Raw genomic sequence first — 22,280 nt, 5'->3', positions numbered from 1 at the left:
GCTATTATCAAAAAGACAAAATAGTAAGTGTTGGTGAAGATGTGAAGAAAAGGGAACCTTTGTGTACTGTTGGGGGGAATGTATGCAGCCACTATGGAAACAGTATGAAGCTTCCTCAAAAAATTAAAATTAGAACTACCATATGATCCAACAATTTCACTTCTGGGTATTTATCTGAAGAAAATGAAGACACTAATTTGAAAAGATATATGCACCTGCATGTTTATTGCAGCATTACTTACAATAGCCAAGACATGACAACAACCTGTGTCCAACAATGGATGAATGGCTAAAGAAAATGTGATTATACATATAAATTATATATTATATGTATAATGGAATATATTCAACCATAAAAAAAGAACAAAATCTTGCCATTTGTGACAACATGGATGGACCTTGAGGATATTATGCTAAGTGAAATAAGTCAGATAGAGAAAGACAAATGTCATATGATTTCACTTATATGTGTCATATGATTTTACTTACATGTGGAATCACATACAAACATATAAATACATATAAACAACAACAACAAACAACTGGGCTTATAGATACAGAGATTAGATTGGTGGTTGCCAGAAGTGGAGGGTTGGGAAAGTGGGCAAAATGGGTGAAAGGGGTAAAAAACAAAACAAAACATCATTTGGGTTTGGGTTTGTTTGGCAGTGCCAACCTGTAAGCAATTTTTAGACTGATTCAGCGACATTAAAAGATGCGTGAGAAAGTGGAATATGTTAAGCAACTTAGAATGGAGGAAAATAATAGTGTAAGAGATTGCTATACTTTTGACATTTTACATGTAAATCACATTATAAATAATATGCATCAATTACTTGATTCAAGACCTCAGAACTTTTCATAATGGATTTGAAGCACAAAGTACAGTATTTATAGTCAGCGTGAAGTCTTTGCTTTCAATGATGGTTATGCCCTTTGGGCTAGAAAGCAAGTTGAGCTCCACGCTGTGAAGAGTTATGTCATGCCAAGGCAGTTGACCACTCTTTCTTTCCTATTCTCCACTGTCTTGCAGACCAGATGATGTGCTCCTGCATCGCACGCATGATGAGATTGTCCTCCTGCATTGCTTCCTCTGGCCCCTGGTGACATTTGTGGTGGGCGTTCTCATTGTGGTCCTGACCATCTGTGCCAAGAGCCTGGCAGTCAAGGCAGAAGCCATGAAGAAGCGCAAGTTCTCTTAAAGGGGAGTCGGCTTATGGGAAGCAAAGCACAGAAGCTGCACTCATCTGCACACATCTACCTGCAGAGCCTGCTTCCTGGCGCAGGAGATGGAAGGGGCTGTGAGAGGTCTCTGAGAGGCTCCCCCTCAATGATAGCAGAAACGGGCACAACCAGAAGACTTGGGACCTCATAGATTGTTTTCCATGTATCGTAGCGATGGCTAAAGGGTCAAGCTGTATGGAGAATCTGTTTCAGAAAATCCAATAGAAGTTAATTTTCTTTGGGAAGTAACAGTATATAATTGTACAGTGTAGAATACAAAGCATTATGATTTATGCTACTTAAAATTATTAAAAGAGAGTGGTCTGTGTTCTTTTCTATTTCCTTTTTTATGCTTAGAACACCAGGGTTTTAAAAAAGGGTCTTACGGGTTTCATTTGATTTTGCTAGATTAAACTTTTACTTGGAGACAGGAATTCCTGCACAAGTCTTGACCTCACAATGTAATCCCCAGTTTCCACTAGTAAAGAGTACCTTTTGACTCCTGCTTGAAAAAGGAAAACTGCACTGTTAACTCAGACTCCAGTCACTCCTGTGACTCTTCAGCAAGGAACCCTCAAAGATTGGGAAAACATTCTCCACATTCGCCTTTGCCTCTGCATTGTTTTTCACCAGATTATTTCTTAAGAGAGGGAGATGATTCTGAACAAGGCCTGTCCTAGCTCCAAGAGCACTGTGCCTCTTTATTCCTCTGTTCAGGTTATTTTTGATGGATTTTATCTCTGTGCAATAGAATGTACATGATGTGAAGGACACTTTTCAGCTTAGTTAAATGCTATTTTCATTTCTTTTTTCTTTTAGGTCAGAAAAAAAAATAGTCAAAATCAGGTAAACATTTTATTATATTTTCTTTGTCCTTGCTTTGATGTTTTCAGTATTAAAATGAAAATATTGCTGCAGTTGTTTTGCTTGCTTGGACACACCTGGAGATGCAAGCCAGCTCACATCACTTTGCTGATGAGCTCTCTGTGCCTTTATCAAAAGTTCATTGAGGAGACCATACTTATTTGCATCTGTTCATAAACTCAGATTCCAAATATCAATCACAGGTCTCAGTGAATATCAAACCTACCCTATTTATTTACCATGTGGAATCAAACCTTTGTTTAGATGAGATGTACATTTTTGGTCAAGGAAAAAGTGACAACATAATCTCTTTTTGCTTTCTTCTAGTATTCTTCAGACATGCTTCTATTAGAATAAAGGCAAATTGGAATTTAAGGACAAGCTTCCCTCAGTTATTTGTGCAGCATTCTAAGAAAGATACGTATTAGTGGAATGATGATTTCCTGACTTTAGTCCACATACCAATGTTTTCTTAATTTTAGAACGCAAGTAATTGAGTGAGCCGTTGTCTTCTGTGGAAGACTAGGGTGTTGGATGATATTTTTCTTCCAATTCAAGTGTTACAGATTTCACTGTGAAAAAGGCCTTGAACACACTATTTATGACATCCTTTGAGGCAGCTACAGTGCCTTGACTTCAATCCCAGTTTTCTGTTGCAGCATCCCTGTTGTCTTAGCAACACAGTGAACCATTCTGAAGCACAGAGTAACACGAAACTGGGAATCAGAGAAAGTCATCTTTGCATCACATTCTGAGAGATAAAGTCTACTTTATCCATTTTTATCTTAACCCAATAATCTGTGATTAAGTGATTACAGGGAGTAGATAAAAATAGTACATCAACATTTGTGTTGGTAAAAAGGGAAGGTGATATATATTGATGAGTTTTTATTTACCAGTTTTTTACTCATCCATTTATATTAACTAAATGCTTCCATTTAGGCTCAAAGAGTATACCTGATTATATTCTGTAGGCTGATTTTTTGGAAAAAAGGAGAAGCATGCTGAATGACTGAGGTCACATATAGTTTTAAGGTCTTCCTTGCTTGTAGCCAGTTAAATTTGAGGTTCTTTATTATACTTACCATTAAAGATAGAATTTGAAGGAACAAGGAGACATTTTTAAGATCATAGAAGGTAAAGAAGTTTAACTTCTTAATATTTTCATTTTCTTTTTTGTATAAGCAAGGAAATGGTATAAGCTGCTGGAACAGAAACCCCAAAATATGATGACTCATGTAAGATAGGAGTTGATTTCTTCCTCATATAGCAATCCAGAGGTAGTTGAGAAGTCCAGGACAGGGAGGGCAGCCTCTGTTTCATAAGGTAATCAAGGGATCCAGAATTTGTCTACCTTGTTGTCCTCTCATTACCAAATGTGTTATTCTTCCCATAGTCAAAGCTGGCTCAAAGAAGCACAGCCAATTTGTAGCCTGTGAAAAGAGAGGAATTTGGGAGCTAGCTATTTCCTTTCAAGGAAGTTCCACCCATCACTGTGCTCATAATCCATTCATGAATACTGACTACGTAACTATACCTAGCTTCAAGGACTGCTGGAACATGTTATCTCCTGCTAGATGGACATATGTCCTACTAAAACTCTGGGGAAAAAGAAAAAGGAGAGAGTGAATACTACAGTAAAAGACAGGAATGATGGGCAGCTGTCCATGGCCGGAGCCATGATGAAAATCTGAGCAGAGATGATAAAGATCTCTTGCCCTGGCAGGATCTACAGTCCTTGGTTAGACTTTGCTCTCTGGGAGGAACTCCCTTGTCCACTGCCTTCTGTGGCCTCTAATTGACTTCCAGGAAACTCTTGCTCTTCAGATTACGTAGCCACGTACGAAACTTTTGGGAGGCATCACAGCTTTTGCAGGCCCCGGCCTGCTGGTGGAGATTGGTAGACCTAGATTTCTTTAGAGACTGAACAAATGTAGATTTTTATAGTTTATAGGATTGTTGTTTAATTGACTGTTGTACGGAGTCTGACTCCATTTTCGATGTTTGACTGATAACAGCTTTTCCTTTCTGCTCCCCATTCCCTTTCCCCTTCTGTTCCACATCTGGGCAAGCTGATTAGAGAGCCTGGGTAACCCCTGCTTTGGACTGGGTGGGAAGTTTAAACCACACAAGCCCTGGCCTGCTCGCAGGAAACCTCTCCCTGCCCCACACCCTAAGAATAATAAAAGCCAAGCCAGTCAAGTCATTTTTGGATCTACTCGGGAACTGCCCCACTCTCCCAGAAAGTGTCATTCATTATGTGAATAATAAACCTTTTCATACCCTCTTGATGTGTGTGTGGTTATTAGTCTCAACATCCAAACCAAATTTTAGGTAACAGGGTCCATCTGGCCTCTGAGGGGTGCTTACCACATTGGTGATAAAATTTCATCAAAACATGGTTTTTGGTCTTTTTGCTTTCAGTTTTGTTAGTTCAGATGAAAGTTTCCACAGCCAGAGGGCTACTCTCATTATATCAGTAGTTCTTAAGGCAGCAGCATCTTATTTACTGTGTCTGTGCTTGGCCTGTATCTCCAGCCCTCAATCGAGTGGCAGCCACTTTGAAGCCTTCTAGAAAAGTGGGTTTAAGTAAGAATGCAGTGCCCTTTAGCTGGTCTTTTCTGCTCAACTGACTTCCATTGTCCAGTCAGTAATACTTAATGGAGACTTTTGAGAAAGACTGCATAATAATCTGCTGTTTGGAGTATAGAAGCCATAGGGCTACAGGATATATAGGCCCAGCTCTTGTAACAAAGCTGAGTTACCTAGTTGTAACTAGTTTTTCTTGTTTCACTGTTTTTCACGGTTCCTCACTATAAAAAACATCATAGCTCTGCTTTTTTCTAACTACTTTCCCCATAGCTACATGTCTGCCTTTCAAGTTGCTAGTGCCAGTTTTACCTAATGGTTAGTCAAAGCATAACAAGGGTCTCTAGTTTTCCATCTTGCAGTATCTATTTCCTTGCCGCCTGGCAACAAGGCAAAGCCACATATTTTAGACTTTTGTTATGATGGGGATAAAATTTACATTGCCTTTTTCTGAATGGTCTCATCTGATGATCTCAGCTGGTGATTCCCAGATCTATTATCTCCTGCCCTTACCTGTTTTGAGCTCTGAATGTATTTGCGATAGCTCTGATGCATTCTTAGGTCTCTTTCTCAAGTGTAGTGATGGGCAGACAATGCAATGACAATAAGTAATGGGACAAAATATTACCAAACAACATGGATAAGGAACCGTTTACCTGGCTCAGATAATTTGTCCTTTTGAAAAATTACTGAAATATATCAATCCATTATAACAACATTTTCCTAATATCTCAGCATTCCTGATACATGCTGTACAGTTCAGAGGCACTGTACTCTCCATGGTCCCGTCCCATGGCTTGGGCCTCTCCTTTCACCATATTTGTAAATCTGGTTCTAATTCATCAGGTCTGAGCTTAAATATTGACTTTTCCTAGAAGCCTTCCCTAAATCCTATACAAGTAGATTTCTCCTGTCATCCTCTTCCTCTTCATCCTTCTTTCTTTCTTCCTTTGTAGTACCTACTGCTGCTTATACTTATTTGTTTACTTGTCTATTATTTATCTCTCTCATTAGATGATAAGATCCATAAGAACAATGTTGATGGAATTTTTCCCCCACAACTGGCACAGTGCCTGACACATTAAGGTGCTAAATAAATGGATAAATGCTTCCCAGATCCATTATGTCCTTTGTACATACTGTTTCCACGTCCTTTCCAACAAGAAACTTATTGATCTTTTTATCCATAATGACCACAATAATAATAACCCCCAATTAACTCTCATTAAGTGGTTTCCATGTGCATCTAAATGCCTTGTCAAACAGCTTTCTAAGTTCTTCACCAAAGCTGGGCAGAGTAAGACACTTAGCATAGTACCCAGGGCATAATTAACCCTGGAAAAAATTAAAATTAATGAATAAACAAATATATATTGCAATTTTAGCCTTAAAATGAAAAAGTTATAAAACATAAGCTTATGTTTTTGTATTTCAATATCATATGCTATCCTTTAAACAAGTGAAGTAGAATAATCACTCTGTTATCAAATTATTCTAAAAGTTAAGCAGCTTAATACAACAAACATTTATTATCTCATATCGTTTCTGAAAGTTAGGAATCAGGAAGTAGCTTAACTGTAATTCTAAATTATTCTTGGTGAAATTTTGCCACTTAGAGAGATAAGTGCATGGGTTAGGGTTATAGTGGAATAAATGTAAGAAGCAGGGGTTCAGCAGAATGATAGTGGGGAACTTTTGATAAGACACAATTGTCCATCAGCCAGGCACCTTAGAACAAAAAGTGAGCAAAGTTCAGTTGTCTGCATTTTTTGATTAATGTGAAGAAGCTTCCGAAGGAGCTTCCAAAGTAGCTATTGGAGACTTCAGGAATAGACTTTTCAATAGCATATATAGCTTTCAAGAGTAGATACTGAAGCATATGTGACCCTTGCTCTTTCCTCACTTTTTGTGAATAATCTTAAGCCAGAAAAAGGGGATGTCACATGTAAACAAAGACTGAAATTGGAAATAGCCCCATTGCCAGATCTTAACACCTCCTCAGGGAAAATTTTCAAAGAGCCCCGGAGACCTAAGACTTAGAATAAATGAATATTCTTATATATAAAACTACTATATGCTTCAAGGGAGGGAAACACTAGATAAAGATGTCTGTAGATGTTGTAAACAGAAAAGATACTGGGAAAGCAACTGTGATAGTTAACAAGCTGAAGAAAGGAAAAATAAAGTGAGTGAATAATAAAGGTGCCCTGAGGGGGGGAACCAAGTACCCACTTAGCCCTTCACTCTTAAATTTCGCAGGTTGAAATTTCTTTAAATATTAAATGGCAGTTGTGCAAATGTTTTTTTGATAATGGACTGCAGGAGAGAAAAAAGTTTCCCTCAACACTATTAGGGTCCCTGGCTAGGTCTAAAAATTAAACTGACAAGACAGATTGACAGGAGAAATACATACAAATTTTATCGAATTTTTACATGTACCTGGGAGCCTTCACAAGAGAATGAAGACCTGAAAAAGTGACCAGAGCAGGAAGCTTTTATACCTTTTAGACAAAGAAACAATAAATTTGTGAAGAATTGACAAGATAAGGGGATTTGGGCTAGGGGTAGTAAATGGTAAAGAATAACTAGGAAGATAAGGGTTAGTTTAACAAGGCTTGTTGGTTCAGATTTCTCAGCCCCAGATGTCTTCCTTCTTCCTGGTACAGGGATGGTACCTTTTACAAGCGAAATTTATCTCCTGCTTTCAGGGAAGAAGGACAACTGAGGGGGGAGGTCATAGTGACCTTCTTGCTTCTGCTGTTTTCTCAAACTCCTTCAGCTTAAGATACTTAATATGCCAAGGTGCCGTTCTGGGGGATAGCGTGTTCTGAACCCCATCAGCATGCTACAGTACCAACCTGAAACTCAAGGGGTGAGGATATAGACTTGTTTAGGACCTCAGGATCATAAATAAAATAGCCATTCTTTACTTCCCTGTGATACTAAACCCAAATGCTATTTTATCATGGGATTACGTATTCTAGACTCATAAATCTGTGCTATGCTTTCTTTAGTTGTTCCTTAGTTTAGATTGAAATAGTTAATCCTGCTCACCGTTTCCTGGAAAGCTCAGCAGTATGCCTTGACAGTTATGCTTCAGTGATTTATTTAATGAGGTGCCCTCCTGCTTTTTTTTCATGAGACCCTGACTAAGACCTTATAGACCTTAACTTTCCTTGCAATTCTATCCTTACCCAATATATGGATGACCTCTTGACCTTTTAGTAGATTCTGAAGATGAGTTGAGCTCTCTCAATTAATTTCATTAATCTTCTTAACAGTTTTAACTCAGAAAGGACTTTAAGTTAGAAGGAATGTTATAATTTTGTCAAAATAAAATGTATCACCTATGACAAGATTTATCCCAAGGAGGTAAATCCATCACTTTGGACAGACTAAAAGCCATTCAAAAATTTTCCAGGCCAGTTATTCAGACTTAATTCAGAGTAAATTAAGAGGATTTCCTGGGTCTGATAGCTATTGTAGGCAGTTTCCAACTGTTCTAACATCACTAGGTCTCTTTGTGATTTAATCAAGTTATCAGTAATCAAAATTCTTCATTGGGAATGTAAACATGAGCTGGCATTTTGTGATTTAAAATTAGCTTTTCAGATGCAAACTATTATATATAGATTGGATAAACAAGGTCCTACTGTATAGCACAGGGGACTATCTTCAATATCCTGTGATAAACCATAATGGAAAAGCATATGAAAAAGAGTGTATATATATATATATATGTATAACTGAATCACTTTGCTGTACAGCAGAAATTAACACAACATTGTAAATCAACTATACTTCAATAAAATAAATTTTAAAAAATAAAATAAAATTAGCTTTTTAACATCTTTCTACTCTGGGTCAACTTAAGTATCTTAAGCCTTTCTACCTATTCATGCATAAACAATCTGGACAAACCCTTAATGTTTTGACTCAGTTTCATGTTATTTATCAGAGAAAAGTTTGCTGTAGCTTTTTTCTTGACCCTATGTTAAAAGTTCCACTTCCTGGTTGCAGGTTAATAGTCGCTAAAGCTAAATTAGTGGAGGCTATTGCCAACCAGTAACTCCTTCAGACTTGCACCCTCATGATATACAGTCTTTGTTGCCTACTGAAAAGACACTCTATTTCTTAGCAGGTCGCCTTACCTCACGTGAAATTCTATTATTTTCTCCCTCACCCATTTCCTTCCCTGGTAGTAATACTTTAAATCCTGCTACTTTCCTTCTTTTACCAGAAGGAGTAACTCATGACTATCTAACCTCTGTCCAAGAACAGTCCATGCCCTGAACAAATATATTAGAAACTCATCTAGAAAACTCAGAGTTAACCTTGTTTGTTCACAGGTCATACCTTAAGATGAAAACATTAAGGGAGGTGGGATGAATTGGGAGATTGGGATTGACATATATACACTAATATGTATAAAACAGAGAACTAATAAGAACCTGCTGTATAGCACAAGGAACTCCACTTCCCTGTACAGTAGAAACTAACAACATTGTAAAACAACTATACCCCAATAAAAAAAATTTTTTTTTAATTAAATTATTAGGCTGGATATGTCAAAACAGGTCTCAACTTACTCCTAAAATAATGATCCTTTATTGGAGCCAAAGTCACCCAGAAGGCAGAACTAATTGTACTCACCAGGACTTGTCAACTGAGTAGACATAAGAGAGTTAAGTTAATAGCAATGGTGGGAGGTGGAGAATGTTTTGGAAATAACAAAGGATCTTTTTTTTTTTTAAACATCTTTATTGAAGTATAATTGCCTTACAATGGTGTGTTAGCTTCTGCTTTATAACAAAGTGAATCAGTTATACACATACAATATGTTCCCATATCTCTTCCCTCTTGCATCTCCCTCCCTCCCACCCTCCCCATCCCACCCCTCTAGGTGGTCACAAAGCACCGAGCTGATCTCCCTGTGCTATGCGGCTGCTTCCCACTAGTTATCTGTTTTACATTTGGTAGTGTATATATGTCCATGACACTCTCTTACCCTGTCACATCTCACCCCACCCCCTCCCCATATCCTCAAGTCCATTCTCTAGTAGGTCTGTGTCTTTATTCCCGTCTTGCCACTAGGTTCTTCATGGCTTTTTTTTTTTTTCCTTAGATTCCGTATATATGTGTTAGCATACTGTATTTGTTTTTCTCTTTCTGACTTACTTCACTCTGTATGACAGACTCTAACTCCATCCACCTCATTACAAATACCTCCATTTCATTTCTTTTTATGGCTGAGTAATATTCCATTGTATATATGTGCCACATCTTTATCCATTCATCTGTCGATGGACATTTAGGTTGCTTCCATGTCCTGGCTATTGTAAATAGAGCTGCAGTGAACATTTTGGTACATGACTCTTTTTGAACTATGGTTTTCTCAGGGTATATGCCCAGTAGTGGGATTGCTGGGTCGTATGGTAGTTCTATTTGTAGTTTTTTAAGGAACCTCCATACTGTTCTCCATAGTGGCTGTATCAATTTACATTCCCACCAACAGTGCAAGAGTGTTCCCTTTCCTCCACACCCTCTCCAGCATTTATTGTTTCTAGATTTTTTGATGATGGCCATTCTGACCGGTGTGAGATGATATCTCATTGTAGTTTTGATTTGCATTTCTCTAATGATTAATGATGTTGAGCATTCTTTCATGTGTCTGTTGGCAATCTGTATATCTTCTTTGGAGAAATGTCTATTTAGGTCTTCTGCCCATTTTTGGATTGGGTTGTTCATTTTTTTGTTATTGAGCTGCATGAGCTGCTTGTAAATCTTGGAGATTAATCCTTTGTCAGTTGCTTCATTTGCAAATATTTTCTCCCATTCTGAGGGTTGTCTTTTGGTCTTGTTTATGGTTTCCTTTGCTGTGCAAAAGCTTTTAAGTTTCATTAGGTCCCATTTGTTTATTTGTGTTCTTATGGAAATAACAAAGGATCTTGATCTATATAGGAAAAAAAAAAAACAAACAAAAATGGTCAAAAGACTAAGAAACTCTAAAGTGTTCTAATGTTTCTTAAGGAGGTGGAATGCCATATAAAAAGGGATAGCATGAAGGTTGAAAGAAATGCCCTACCAGGTTATTATGAGAGACAGGCAACTCCTTCTAAGGATCCTGTTTCCATCATGCCCTGGAGGGCCAAACCTTTGGAGAAGTTCAAAGAATCTATTACAAAATACCAGGGATTGGCTCCAAAATCGAAAAAAAAGCTTACTTATTAAGGATAATAATCAAGATTTATCTCATGACCTTCACCTTATTGATTCATTATCTTATGAATTTGGTTCAGTCCCAATAAATTCTGCACCTTAAAAGAACTACCTTAAACCACCTGAATGCAGATTCCCCAATCCTACAAATACTCTTTCCTTACTTTCTCTTTTTGTGTGACTACCAAGATTTTGTCAAGGTGGTCTCCCTTGCTGCTGTAAATTTAATAACACCTCTGCTCAACAGCTTTTTCTGGGATCTCCAACGAAATTCATCTTGTCGGAGTCATGAAGCATTATTTGGTTTCTTTAAAGCTTATTTACTATTATTAACCATATTGTCTAAATCTCTTTCTTGGAAGTGTGTAAAGACATTTTAAGAAGCGTATTTACTCTTCTGGGCCACTTAGTTAAGGTAATTGGTGAGATCCTGTGTGGAAGATAACATATGCAAAATGCTTCATGCTTAATAGAGTTCCTGGCCCAATATGTTCAGGTGTTTGGTGAATGTTAGCTAATTATAATCCCCTAACTCCCCAGTCCTTCCTTACCTGGACCTCGGAGCAGCCTGCAAACTCCAAGTTAATTGTCTCTGTTTAGAGTTCTGGTCATAGGTCATCACTGGTTTCTCATGATTGGCAGGGATCATCTGTTCCCCCTCCCTCCCTCCTGGTGTTTTGACGCTGTTCCCCTTCCAACCCACTGGCAAGCTGAGGGAGGAATTCAGTTCTTTATATTTGCACTACTTAGGCGCCCTCAAGGTGACTTTTTCTTGGGGGGCACTGCCTGAGTGGAGGTCCTCCGTGCAGTGACATTTGATTTTAACAATGAGAAGTGAAAAATACTTTACCCCTGATATTTGAACAGATTTCCTTTTCTGCCACTTTCCCCAAATAAATGAACAAACCTAACAACTTCTCTAAAGCATTTTGGATGAGGTTGTGTCTAAACAAGGAAATCTTGATTAAGTTACAAAGTTAATGAAATTGGAATTCTAGAGGAAACCTCAGAACTTATTTTTAATTAAAGAGCTACAGTACCATGGACATAAAAGGTGATATAGGAAGGAGGATACCTGGGGAGGTTTCCATACCGTCCCATACATCAGAGACCAAGAGACACCAAAAGCACTGCAGTATCCTCATTAGTTCTTATATTTCTCCTTTCTGAGACAGCATACCCCTAAATGCCAACTCTATGTTATTATGAAATTCAAATCTACTCTGAAATTTAAAGAGGTAACAGATGAGATATAAATGTGTGAATAAAATGTTCAAGCCCCCCCCCCCAAAAAATGTTTAAAAGAAAAAAAGTCCTACCGAGAGGCTTACTTTGCCCTTTATAATTATTGGATGAAATGATGAGGCTGACGACTTCCCTCCTTCGCGGGGTGAATGGTTGCAATGTTTGGGTGGTTGGGTTGTAGTGTGGAAAGGTTTACTGATGGGAAGTGGCATGCTGGTAAATGTTTGACACTCAGCCATGGCTGAGAGAGATGCCCCCATTCATAGCCTTTACAGATATCTGTGGTGTAAATCCACCCACTGTGGCTGATTGCAAAGCCATCAGTGTCACACCACTGAACTCGGAATTTGGGATAGCTGTGCAGTGGCACACCATTATAGTTTTTCACCCATACAGATCTAGTAGACAAAAATAACCTCGAGAGCAGAGATAATAGTAAAAGGTGGTAAAATGATTAGGAAGTGATGAGTTCTGAGTATTTATTGCCTTTGTTTTTAATATGATTTATGAAGTTGCAAGTTTATGTAATTTAATTTTTAGTATTGGCTGTGTTTAACAACTGGTTCAGAAATTTTATCATTTGGCTCTTGTGGACCCACACCAAAGCACCACTGTGGGAGCTGAGTGTGTCCCTCTATCTCTGCTTTCCCAGTTGTGATGTATTTGCAGTCCTTACTGGCCATGAGGGCTATTTCAAAGCCGAAGGCTCAGTGTTCCACCCACTTTTTCTTATAGGACAGACTTTGTCTCTAATAAAAACATGTGGTCCCATTGAATCTCAGTTGCAGGCAACAGCTGATCTCTCTGGGTGGGGCAAAGGTGGCCAGGTGGACTTTCAAATGCACACTCTTCCAAAGGGGCATTATTACCTCCAGAATCTGAGAGTTGGCGTGGGAAGGCAAGAAGGAAGCCTGAACCGTTACAACTACAGTCAGGTGTTGGGACTATTATGGGATGATCTATGTAGGGACAGAGCAATGGCCATTTTCTCAGAGTGATGTGGACCTGGCTGCTCAAATAAATTAATGTTCCAATTCAAATGACTCATTTTGTAGGAACATTAAGTTCAGAGCCAATTTGTCAATATAAGAAAACTACCACCTCATTTTTTTTAAACTCAAAAAGTAGTGTTTAAATTTTATGAGTTATAAATTCCATTTTGGCAAAAGACAAATTGAAACACACAAAGGTGGTATTGGAGCCTCACTGGCACCGTGTTCAGCTTGGCCGCCATATTTTCCAGGATGGTTAGGGGACCTTAAACTGTCATCTGAGGATTATTAAAGAAATTTTGGATTTTCCTAGAGAAAGCTAAAGGAAGACATGGTATCTACTTACAAATATTTGAAAAGCTTTCATGTAGAAGAAGAGATTAGAACTTGTTTTACAAATTATCATGGTAGTAGAAATAGGGGCTCTGTATTATAGAGACTTCAGTTTCAGTTTTGGCTTCATCACTTACTGCTTATATGACCTTGGACAAATTATATAAACTCTAAACCTCAGATCTGTTATCTGTAAAATGGGGTATATTAGTTTCCCATTGCTATTGTAATAAATTTTCATGAATTTAGTGGCTTAAAACAACCTAAATTTATTATCTTACAGTTCTGGAGGTCAGACTCCACAATGGGTCTCACTGGGCTAAAATCAAAATGTCAGCAGTGCTGCATCCCTTCCGGAAACTCTAGGAAAGGATCCATTTTTTTTCTTTTTCCAGCTTCTGGAGGCCACCCGCATTCCTTGGCTCGTGGCCCTTTTCTTCCATCTTCAAAATCAGAAATGTTGGGCCGAGTTCTTCTCACACTGCTATCATCTCTCTGGTTCTCTTTCTCCTGCTTCCCACTTCCATTGATAAGAACTCTTGTGGTTACACTGGGTCCACCCAAATAATCCAGGATAATCTCTCCATCTCAGAGTCAGCTGAGTAGCAGCTTAATTCCATCGGCAACTTTGATTCCCCTTTGCCATGTAGCCTAACATATTCATATTCACATCTTTCCGGGTCCATTATTCTTTCTACCGTATGAGGATAAAAATATCATGAGTGTGTATCTAAGATTCCATGCAGGTGAGAAATCATACGCATTTTGAGGCAAACCCAAACTAGTATCAAGTTCAAAATAAATCCAGGTTTAGGTAAGGAGAGACTTTATTTGAAAAAATTACTGCAAATGGTGGGTAGAGTGGGGAGGGATGGTTGTAATGGGAGAAGCGGACGGTTGCAAGAGGAGAAGTTCCATCCATCAGATTTGTAAGCATCTCAACTGTCAGGCAGCAAAAAGCTTTTCTTTTACAGAGGAATAAACAAGGTTAGAAAGAACGGGGTGTGGGGAAGTGGGCTGAGCTGGTGATGGTGTGACTAGATAGTTGATCAGGGAATGTTGTGCCCTGAGCTCAACCTGTTCTCAGGGCAGCCGTTCTGGAGGGGTTGTTTGCTGGCTCAGCTATGAGTAGGTTACTGATTTCTCTGAACCCATTTCCTCATTGTAAAATTGTGCAAATACAGAGCTTGTCAGCAGGCTTTTTTTTTTTAAAGATTTATTTATTGATTGATTGATTGCTATGTTGGGTCTTCGTTTCTGTGCTAGGGCTTGCTGTAGTTGCGGCAAGCGGGGGCTACTCTTCATCGCGGTGCGCGGGCCTCTCACTATTGTGGCCTCTCTTGTTGCGGAGCACAGGCTCCAGACGCGCAGGCTCAGTAGTTGTGGCTCACGGGCCTAGTTGCTCCGCGGCATGTGGGATCCTCCCAGACCAGGGCGCGAACCCGTGTCCCCTGCATTAGCAGGCAGATTCTCGACCACTGCGCCACCAGGGAAGCCCCAAGCTTTTTTGAACCCAGACGGTCTCAAAATTCTGTGCTCTTCCAGAGAAAAGACCAATGATTACAAATGCAAACTCAGTCTTTACAAAGTCCGCTTTAAAGTTGAATCCTTTTAAAAAGCTGCAAATTTATTTTCTGAAATATGATTATCTATTTAATGAGATGAAATCATCCTCAAAGAATTTAATGAAATAGCTTTCAAATTTTTGCTTCATTATTTTTTATAACACCAGAGTATAGTATAAATGCTCTGGTTTAGAAACTTTGTGAAGGGGACCCAGCAATCTGTGTTTTATTAATAAGTTCTTCAGGTGATTCTGATACACACCAAAGTTTGAGAACTGCTGGTAGATTGGTTGACACCCTCTCTGAAGCCAGATTGCCAGGGTTTGAATCCTGACTCTGCTGTTTATTGGCTTTGTTATTAGGGTTCAGTTTCTCGTCTCACAGGGTTTTGGAGAGGATTGAGTTAATTAAATGTGTGAGAATGAAATGAATGATTCCCGGCATTTTGTTGAAATGTGTCTATTTCAATTATATAATTACTCCATTATTATTATTATCATCATAATATCTGGAATCAATCTCAAATTTGTTCACTTGGTGCCTTGGAGAACCTGTTCTAGAAACTATGAAGTCTCATAGAGAAGACAGAACAAATTATTCCAACATAATATGGCATTATGCATGACAAATGAAAAATGTCTCTGTGGGTACAGAAGTAATGCTGGGATGAAGCAGAGTTTGGGGAGACAAGTTAGCGAACTGGTGAGCAGTCAGATAACCAACAAGGACCTACTGTAAAAATAAATAAATAAATAAATAAAGGGTCAACGGAGGGTCACTGCCATTTTTGAGACTTCCAGGTATAGGAAAAAGAAAGAAAAGAAAAAAAAAACTAAAAAAAATGTCTGAAGAGGGTTATAAAAATTGCTTAATTCACAAAATAATGAAAGGATTTCTTTAAAAAACATTATAGGCATATTGATCTAATAATGAGCCCGAGTTGAAAGTTATATGAAGCTTGTCTTCATTTCTCATTCCTGTCTGCATCTCTGTGACTCTACATTTAACTTTATTTGTATATAAATCAAAGGGCTATGTTTGTGACCCTTTGTGAGGGTGAAGCCTGGGCTAATGACCTTCCTGCCCCCTGTGCTGGGTCCTGGGTATCAGAGAAGAGGTGAGAAATATTTCAGGGGGGAGAAAAAGGAATATACCAAAGCAAAAATGTACAGAACAGCAGCATATACCCTAGAAACCACAAGGGTTTGAAACAGTGAAGCATAAATTGCAGGGAGAGGAGTGGCTTCAGCTACTGCTGGGGAGGAATGCACAGGCCAAGTCATCAAAGGCTTTCTATGGCCACCAAGGAGCCTGGACTGCATCTTGTGTATAATTGGGAGCCACTCGTCAATTTCAGGAAGACCATGGTCAGTTTCATATTTTAGATCAATCACTTGGGTGGCAGTGTGGCAGTGGGCGGGGGTGGGGTGGGGGGTGGGGTGGGGGTGGGGGGGGGACCGGAGTGCCAGACAGAGGCACAGGGACCATACAGAGGACCTCTGCATTTGCTGAGATGATGAGATGTGAACCCAGGCAGACGGTGATCTAGAGAAGGGCCGGCTATCTAGAAGGTTAATAGAAACAGCAACACATACAGAAACTGCTGATGACTTCCTGTTTGGAGATGTGGATGGAAAAGACAGCTGGTCCTTGAAACTGAATAGAGTCACACAGCTTTTAAGTGGGCCTAAATATACTGCTCTACCCCCAATCCTGTGGCAAGCTGTCCAGCCAAGTGTGTGCACAGCCTTGAGTGCTGAGGCCCTGGGAAGCTGCTCAGAGGTGGTGGGTCCAGGGAAATCCCAGTGGATCCAGAAAGATGGCCCACTTCTTGGTCATTGGTCCCTTTGCTGAGCTCTGCTCATACCCTTTTGAGTATGCCATCCGTTTCCTGCTGGACCTCTGTCTGGTGGATTGGTGCTATCTTTACCCAAGTGGAAGTGATGAGTGAGCATTCCATCCCAGATTCCTTGTTCATGGCTAGGGCTTGGGGGACACAGTGGCAGTGGTACCTTTGAGGTCCTGACCTCCCTGTCCTTCATTCTGTCTCACTCTTCACAGCCTAAGTCATGCTTGCTTTCTTTGTCTTGCTTGCTCTAAACAGTGTTGCAGAGGCCCGTCCCTGTTCCTCTCCTTTCCCCGCTGGTTCAGCAGTCATCTGGGCCTGACCTTCGTAGCCTCTAGTTGTTAGAATCTCTGAGAGTTGAAAGCTGCCTTTTAGGGCCCATTTCTTCCACCTTATTTGGGGATTCCTCTCTGTGGTGACTTCCCTTTCTTTATGTCTCCCATCCTGTGTTGACATGCCACTTCTGCTCGGGACAACCACTGTCCCTTTCCCCTAAGGATTGACTGTCACCCTGAGAATTGTTTACCAGCACATTCCTGGGCCCCAGAGGGAACAGATGGGATTGCATTTAGAGTAAATGACTCTGCTATCATGTTCAGTCCACAATGCTGGGAGGGACATAAACATCAAGGCTAATGGATTCATGGACCTTTTAGCAAAAGTGAACAGGGTCAGGCTGGAGGGAAGTGATTTGCAGCACATAAATGAGTCTGCAAAGCTGAACTGAAAGCTCAAAGTTGAATTTAATTCAAGCTATGGAGATTAATCAACCTTTTCTCCAACCTGTGGTATAGGAGGAAGTGGTTAAGAACACAGACTTCAGAATTACTATGTCCATGTTCAAAGTAAGGCTATGACATTTGGAGCTCTATGACATTTGCCAGCTCTGTGACCTAGGGCCAGATACTTTCTCTCTGTGCCTCAGTTTCTTCATCTGTAGAATGGGAATAATTATAGGCCCTGCCTTATTTAGTTTTGCAAGAATTAAATGATATAACATCGGTAAGGCTATACAGAGTGCTACCTGGAACATAATAATAATAGTTGCTAACGTTTATTAAGTGCTTATTATGCACTTGGGGTCAAAAATATTACACACTACTATTCCTCTTTGTCATACGGGGTTCGACAGAGTTTCTTCTCAAAGAATTAGATGTGGCTGACAAGAAACTGCAAAGCAGAGAGGCTCCACGCAGAAAAGCAGGCATCCGATCACATGGGAGCTTGTTAAATACATATTCCTGGGCTTCATCCCCAGAGTTTCAGATTCAACAGGATTGTGAGGGTGTCAGTCTGAGAATTTGCATTTCTAATCAGGTCCCATTTGGGGACCAAAATTTGGGATACTCTGGCATAGAGGTTAAGAGGTCACTTTTTGAAGTCAGAAGGATTCAGATTGGAAACTGAGCTCTGGCACTGTATGGTCTTGGGCAAATTACTTTGTCTCTTTAAACTTCAGTTTCATTGTCTCCAATATAAGTTTAAGAACTAGGCTGTGTGAAAAGTTAAATGAGATGATACTATAGTTAGCACGTAACATGCATTAACTATTATTCCTATTTTTCTGTTAAATTTTGGGCAATATCCTGGTCTTCTCTGTGCCTCTACTTTCTGATCTATAAAGTAGAAACATTCACTAATCAGTAGTATATGGCAGGTGAAGGCACTCAATAAGATAATAGCCTTGAGTCAAACTATTACTGACCATCCTAGAGATTAAACATGCAGTCCCCTTCTGTAGCACTTTAAACAGGACTTGGAGTGTCTTCTTCTTTTTTTTTTTTTTTTTAAATATTTATTTGTTTATTTACTTTTGGCTGCGTTGGGTCTTTGTTTTTGCGTGTGGGCTTTCTCTAGTTGCGGCGAGCAGGGGCTACTCTTCCTTGCGGTTCACGGGCTTCTCATTGCGGTGGCTTCTCTTGTTGCAGAACACGGGCTCTAGGCGCGGGGGCTTCAGTAGTTGTGGCTCACGGGCTCTAGAGCGCAGGCTCAGTAGTTGTGGCACATGAGCTTAGTTGCTCCATGGCATGTGGGATCTTCCCAGCACAGGGATCGAACCTGTGTCCCCTGCATTGGCAGGCAGATTCTTAACCACTGCGCCACCAGGGAAGTCCGGAGTGTCTTCCTCTTAAATGAGAAAATCCTCTGCTACTGCAAGGGGTCTAAGACTCCCAATAGCGCCTTCAGATTCTAGCTCTCACCTTTAATTTTACTCCCTCTTTACCTTCTTCCTCATATTTTTCCACCAAAGCGGGATCATTCATTTTATTTCTCTTGTGTCCTGGTTTGCCTTTATTTATTGCTGATGTGTTATCCTTTGCAGGTAGACAGTTGTTTCCTTCCCCAGCCATCTGTCATGAGTCGGGAAGGAACACCTACTTGAGTGAAGACTGGGTCAGGGTTCACTGGAAAGTTCTTTAGGAATGAAATATGGCTTGAACATTTAATTTATATGTCTTACAAATGGTATTTTCTGATTGAGGTTAGATTTAGGAATGTTCCCAGACTTCTGAACTTTTCCACTTTTAATGCCCTTTGTTTCTATAGTTGTATTGTCAGCTTTTTGGTTCTGATTTTTGTTCTTGTTTTTAACCTTAGCTCCTCTGCAAGCCGTAAGACACAGAAACTGCTTAGCCACCAACAGCTTGCAGCAGGGTAGCAGAGACAGGAAACATATTTCATTGCTGGTTCTTTCTTAAAGACTGAAATAGATGCCAAGTTTCTTCCTGGGATCAAGAGCTCCAAAAGCAAAGAGAAAAGTAATTTAATATTAAGACACTTTACACAAAGGTTCTTGCATCATTACGAGAAACCCCAGAAAAAAAGGCAAGCTTTACTTAGATCAACAATTCTCTAAAATAATAGTACAAACTTCCATGGGAGATACTGGGTTAGGGAGATATTTTAGTGAGCATGGCCTTTGGTGAATGTTAACTCCTACACAGAACCATCCCTGCACGGTTTTCTCTGTTACTCAAGCTTGAATTTTACCAGTTAATTTTTACACGTCTATTATGAATGCTCCTTTTATTGGCAACATTAAAAGCCTTGCCAATTCTTTCAAAATCTAGTGGTAGAACCTCTTCTGGGTTTTAGGTGTTTTGATTTAATTAGCCTTAATAAAAATGTTTTATAATAGTACTATGTTAAAAAATCATGTTTTCTCCTTTTCTGTTCTATACTATTTCAGCTTTAAGATTGTGACGACTTTTGCTAAAGTATGACTCTAAATTAACAGTCTGAGACTTGTTTAGCAAATGGATGTCTCCAGACATATGAGATGCAAAAAATGAAAGGAATAATCACACAAAATGTTGAAAGTTCCACTGAAGGTTCTGTCTCAGTGTTGGAGACGGCTGCTGCATCCACTGGATCTGAGAAGCTTTCTTCTTTGTCTCTATTTACGTGTAGACAGGTCCTCCCCCACAAGTAAGAGGAAAACAAGCTTCAATTCTAGCACTATCTTACTTTGCTGTGTCATTTTAAACTTAGGTCTTGGTTTCCATCATTGTCCATCCCTAAGGTGGCCCTTCCAGCTCTAACATTTTATGATTGTGGAGGGTGTATCAGCAGAGTTACTAAGTGATTAGTTCCTATCATAAGAGTCTCTTTTTCTTTAAGAGTAAATTCCATCAAACGAACAGCTACTTTGGAAAAAAAAAAAAGGGTCAAGCCTCATAGGGCAAATTATTTTGCTAACTTAATCTGAATCCAGAAACTGTTTTTCAAAAAAAGGATGGCTTTGATTTAATGGTTTTACATGTAAATCTATTGCACATTTTTAAAAACTAAAGATTTCTGTAAGTAAGTTGTAGAAAAATGAAATACTGGAGTTGTGAAGGACACTGATTTTTCCGCTTAAATATGAAAAAGTCAAAAAGACAAAATAATAATTCTGGAAATAGACACAGCAGCCCTTAACTAAATGTCACACCACCCGCTTATATGTGAAGTGCCTCTGAAGGGCTCAGGGGATCCAGCTGTGGCAGCGCCTCTGAGAATACACCAGCACTGTTGGTGATAGATGACATTTTGGTTACTAATGAACTAAAGAACTGAAACCAAGAATTTAGTTGGAGACAGTCAACTAGAGAGTCTATTATATATACGTGACGCCCTAGACAACCAACTCAGCACTCACAGGAACAAAGGTTAAGACAACCATGTTCTTCATGATGAGGTCCCAGAAGATTTTTCTCATTTAGAAGCAGTCACTTCTGACCTTTTTCCTGAGCAGACAGATGATAGAAATTGATAAATGAGAAACAGGCAAATAGAAGACAGAACACTTTCCTTCAACAAACAGCAGTTTTATTCCTGTACTAGTGAGAAGGTGTGTAAGACACTATATAGATTTTTTTGACCACTGTTACAAATGAAAATATATTAAGCAAATACATAACTTAAATAGAAAGACTAAGGAAGTGCTTTCTTCAGATAGAGTTGGTTAGAGACACAATATTGTGGGGAGGTACTACCATAAGAAAAGCATAGAATCATCTACTGCCATTTTAAATAACCAGATTTGCAGAGAAAGAATACATGATATCAAAAACATAAAAGTGCTCTATTATAAAACATAATAAGCTCAGTTGCTAGATGTATTTACATTATTTATTTAAGCTTCACACAAATCAAGGAACAGCCAGAAGAGCCTCCATGGACAATAACGTTATTAGATATTGACTACCTAACATCCAAAGTATTGGGCCAGGTGGACATATATACACTACCAAACGTAAAATAGATAGCTAGTGGGAAGCAGCCGCATAGCACAGGGAGATCAGCTCGGTGCTTTGTGTCCACCTAGAGGGGTGGGATAGGGAGGGTGGGAGGGAGAAGCAAGAGGGAGGAGATATGGGGATATATGTATATGTATAGCTGATTCACTTTGTTATAAAGCAGAAACGAACACACCATTGTAAAGCAATTATACTCCAATAAAGATGTTAAAACAAAACAAAATTTAAAAAAAACAAAGTATTGGGCCAGGAGCAATTTCCACACACAAAAAGTATAGGTTGAATGTCTATGAGCTGTGCACTAATTTCTATAAGGTAGGAGTAGAAAAGAGTTTAAAGACTTGGTTCTTGTCATCGCAGAGTTTATAAGCCTGATGGGTCCCACCTGGGAAACCAGAGATTAAGGACTCTTCAGGTAAGAACATTGGTGCACCTGGTTGTTAGTGTGGCTGAGGTTAGGAGATTTCACGAAGGCCACTGTAGACTCTCCCAGTAGCTCACAGGGGAACACCACCCAACTCTACGACATACTCCTAAAGCCACAGTTGCATATGCTCCTTTCTTGCTGGGATGCTTATCTGCTCACTCAGCTATGAAAACACAACATCTCAAACATAACGAAAAGCTCGCTCTTAGGATGAAGATAGTTTTTCTTAAAAGA

At 39.4% G+C, this 22,280-nt stretch overlaps 1 protein-coding gene across 1 annotated transcript in view; it reads left to right on the top strand.

The window, feature by feature from the left end:
• Window positions 1-4,361, top strand: part of KCNMB4 (potassium calcium-activated channel subfamily M regulatory beta subunit 4) — a 69,608-nt gene extending 65,247 nt beyond the window's left edge. Inside the window, exon 3 of the mRNA XM_007195022.2 lies at window positions 1,034-4,361. Coding sequence (XP_007195084.1) covers window positions 1,034-1,202 — 169 coding nt within the window. The 3' untranslated portion in view covers window positions 1,203-4,361. The remainder of the gene's footprint in view (window positions 1-1,033) is intronic.
• The last annotated feature ends 17,919 nt before the right edge of the window (window positions 4,362-22,280 follow it).

This window comes from Balaenoptera acutorostrata, chromosome 11, assembly GCF_949987535.1.
Source record: "Balaenoptera acutorostrata chromosome 11, mBalAcu1.1, whole genome shotgun sequence".
In the NCBI taxonomy this organism is placed as follows: domain Eukaryota; kingdom Metazoa; phylum Chordata; class Mammalia; order Artiodactyla; family Balaenopteridae; genus Balaenoptera; species Balaenoptera acutorostrata.
Note: the sequence above shows the minus strand (reverse complement) of the source record. Positions and strands in the feature narration are given on the sequence as shown.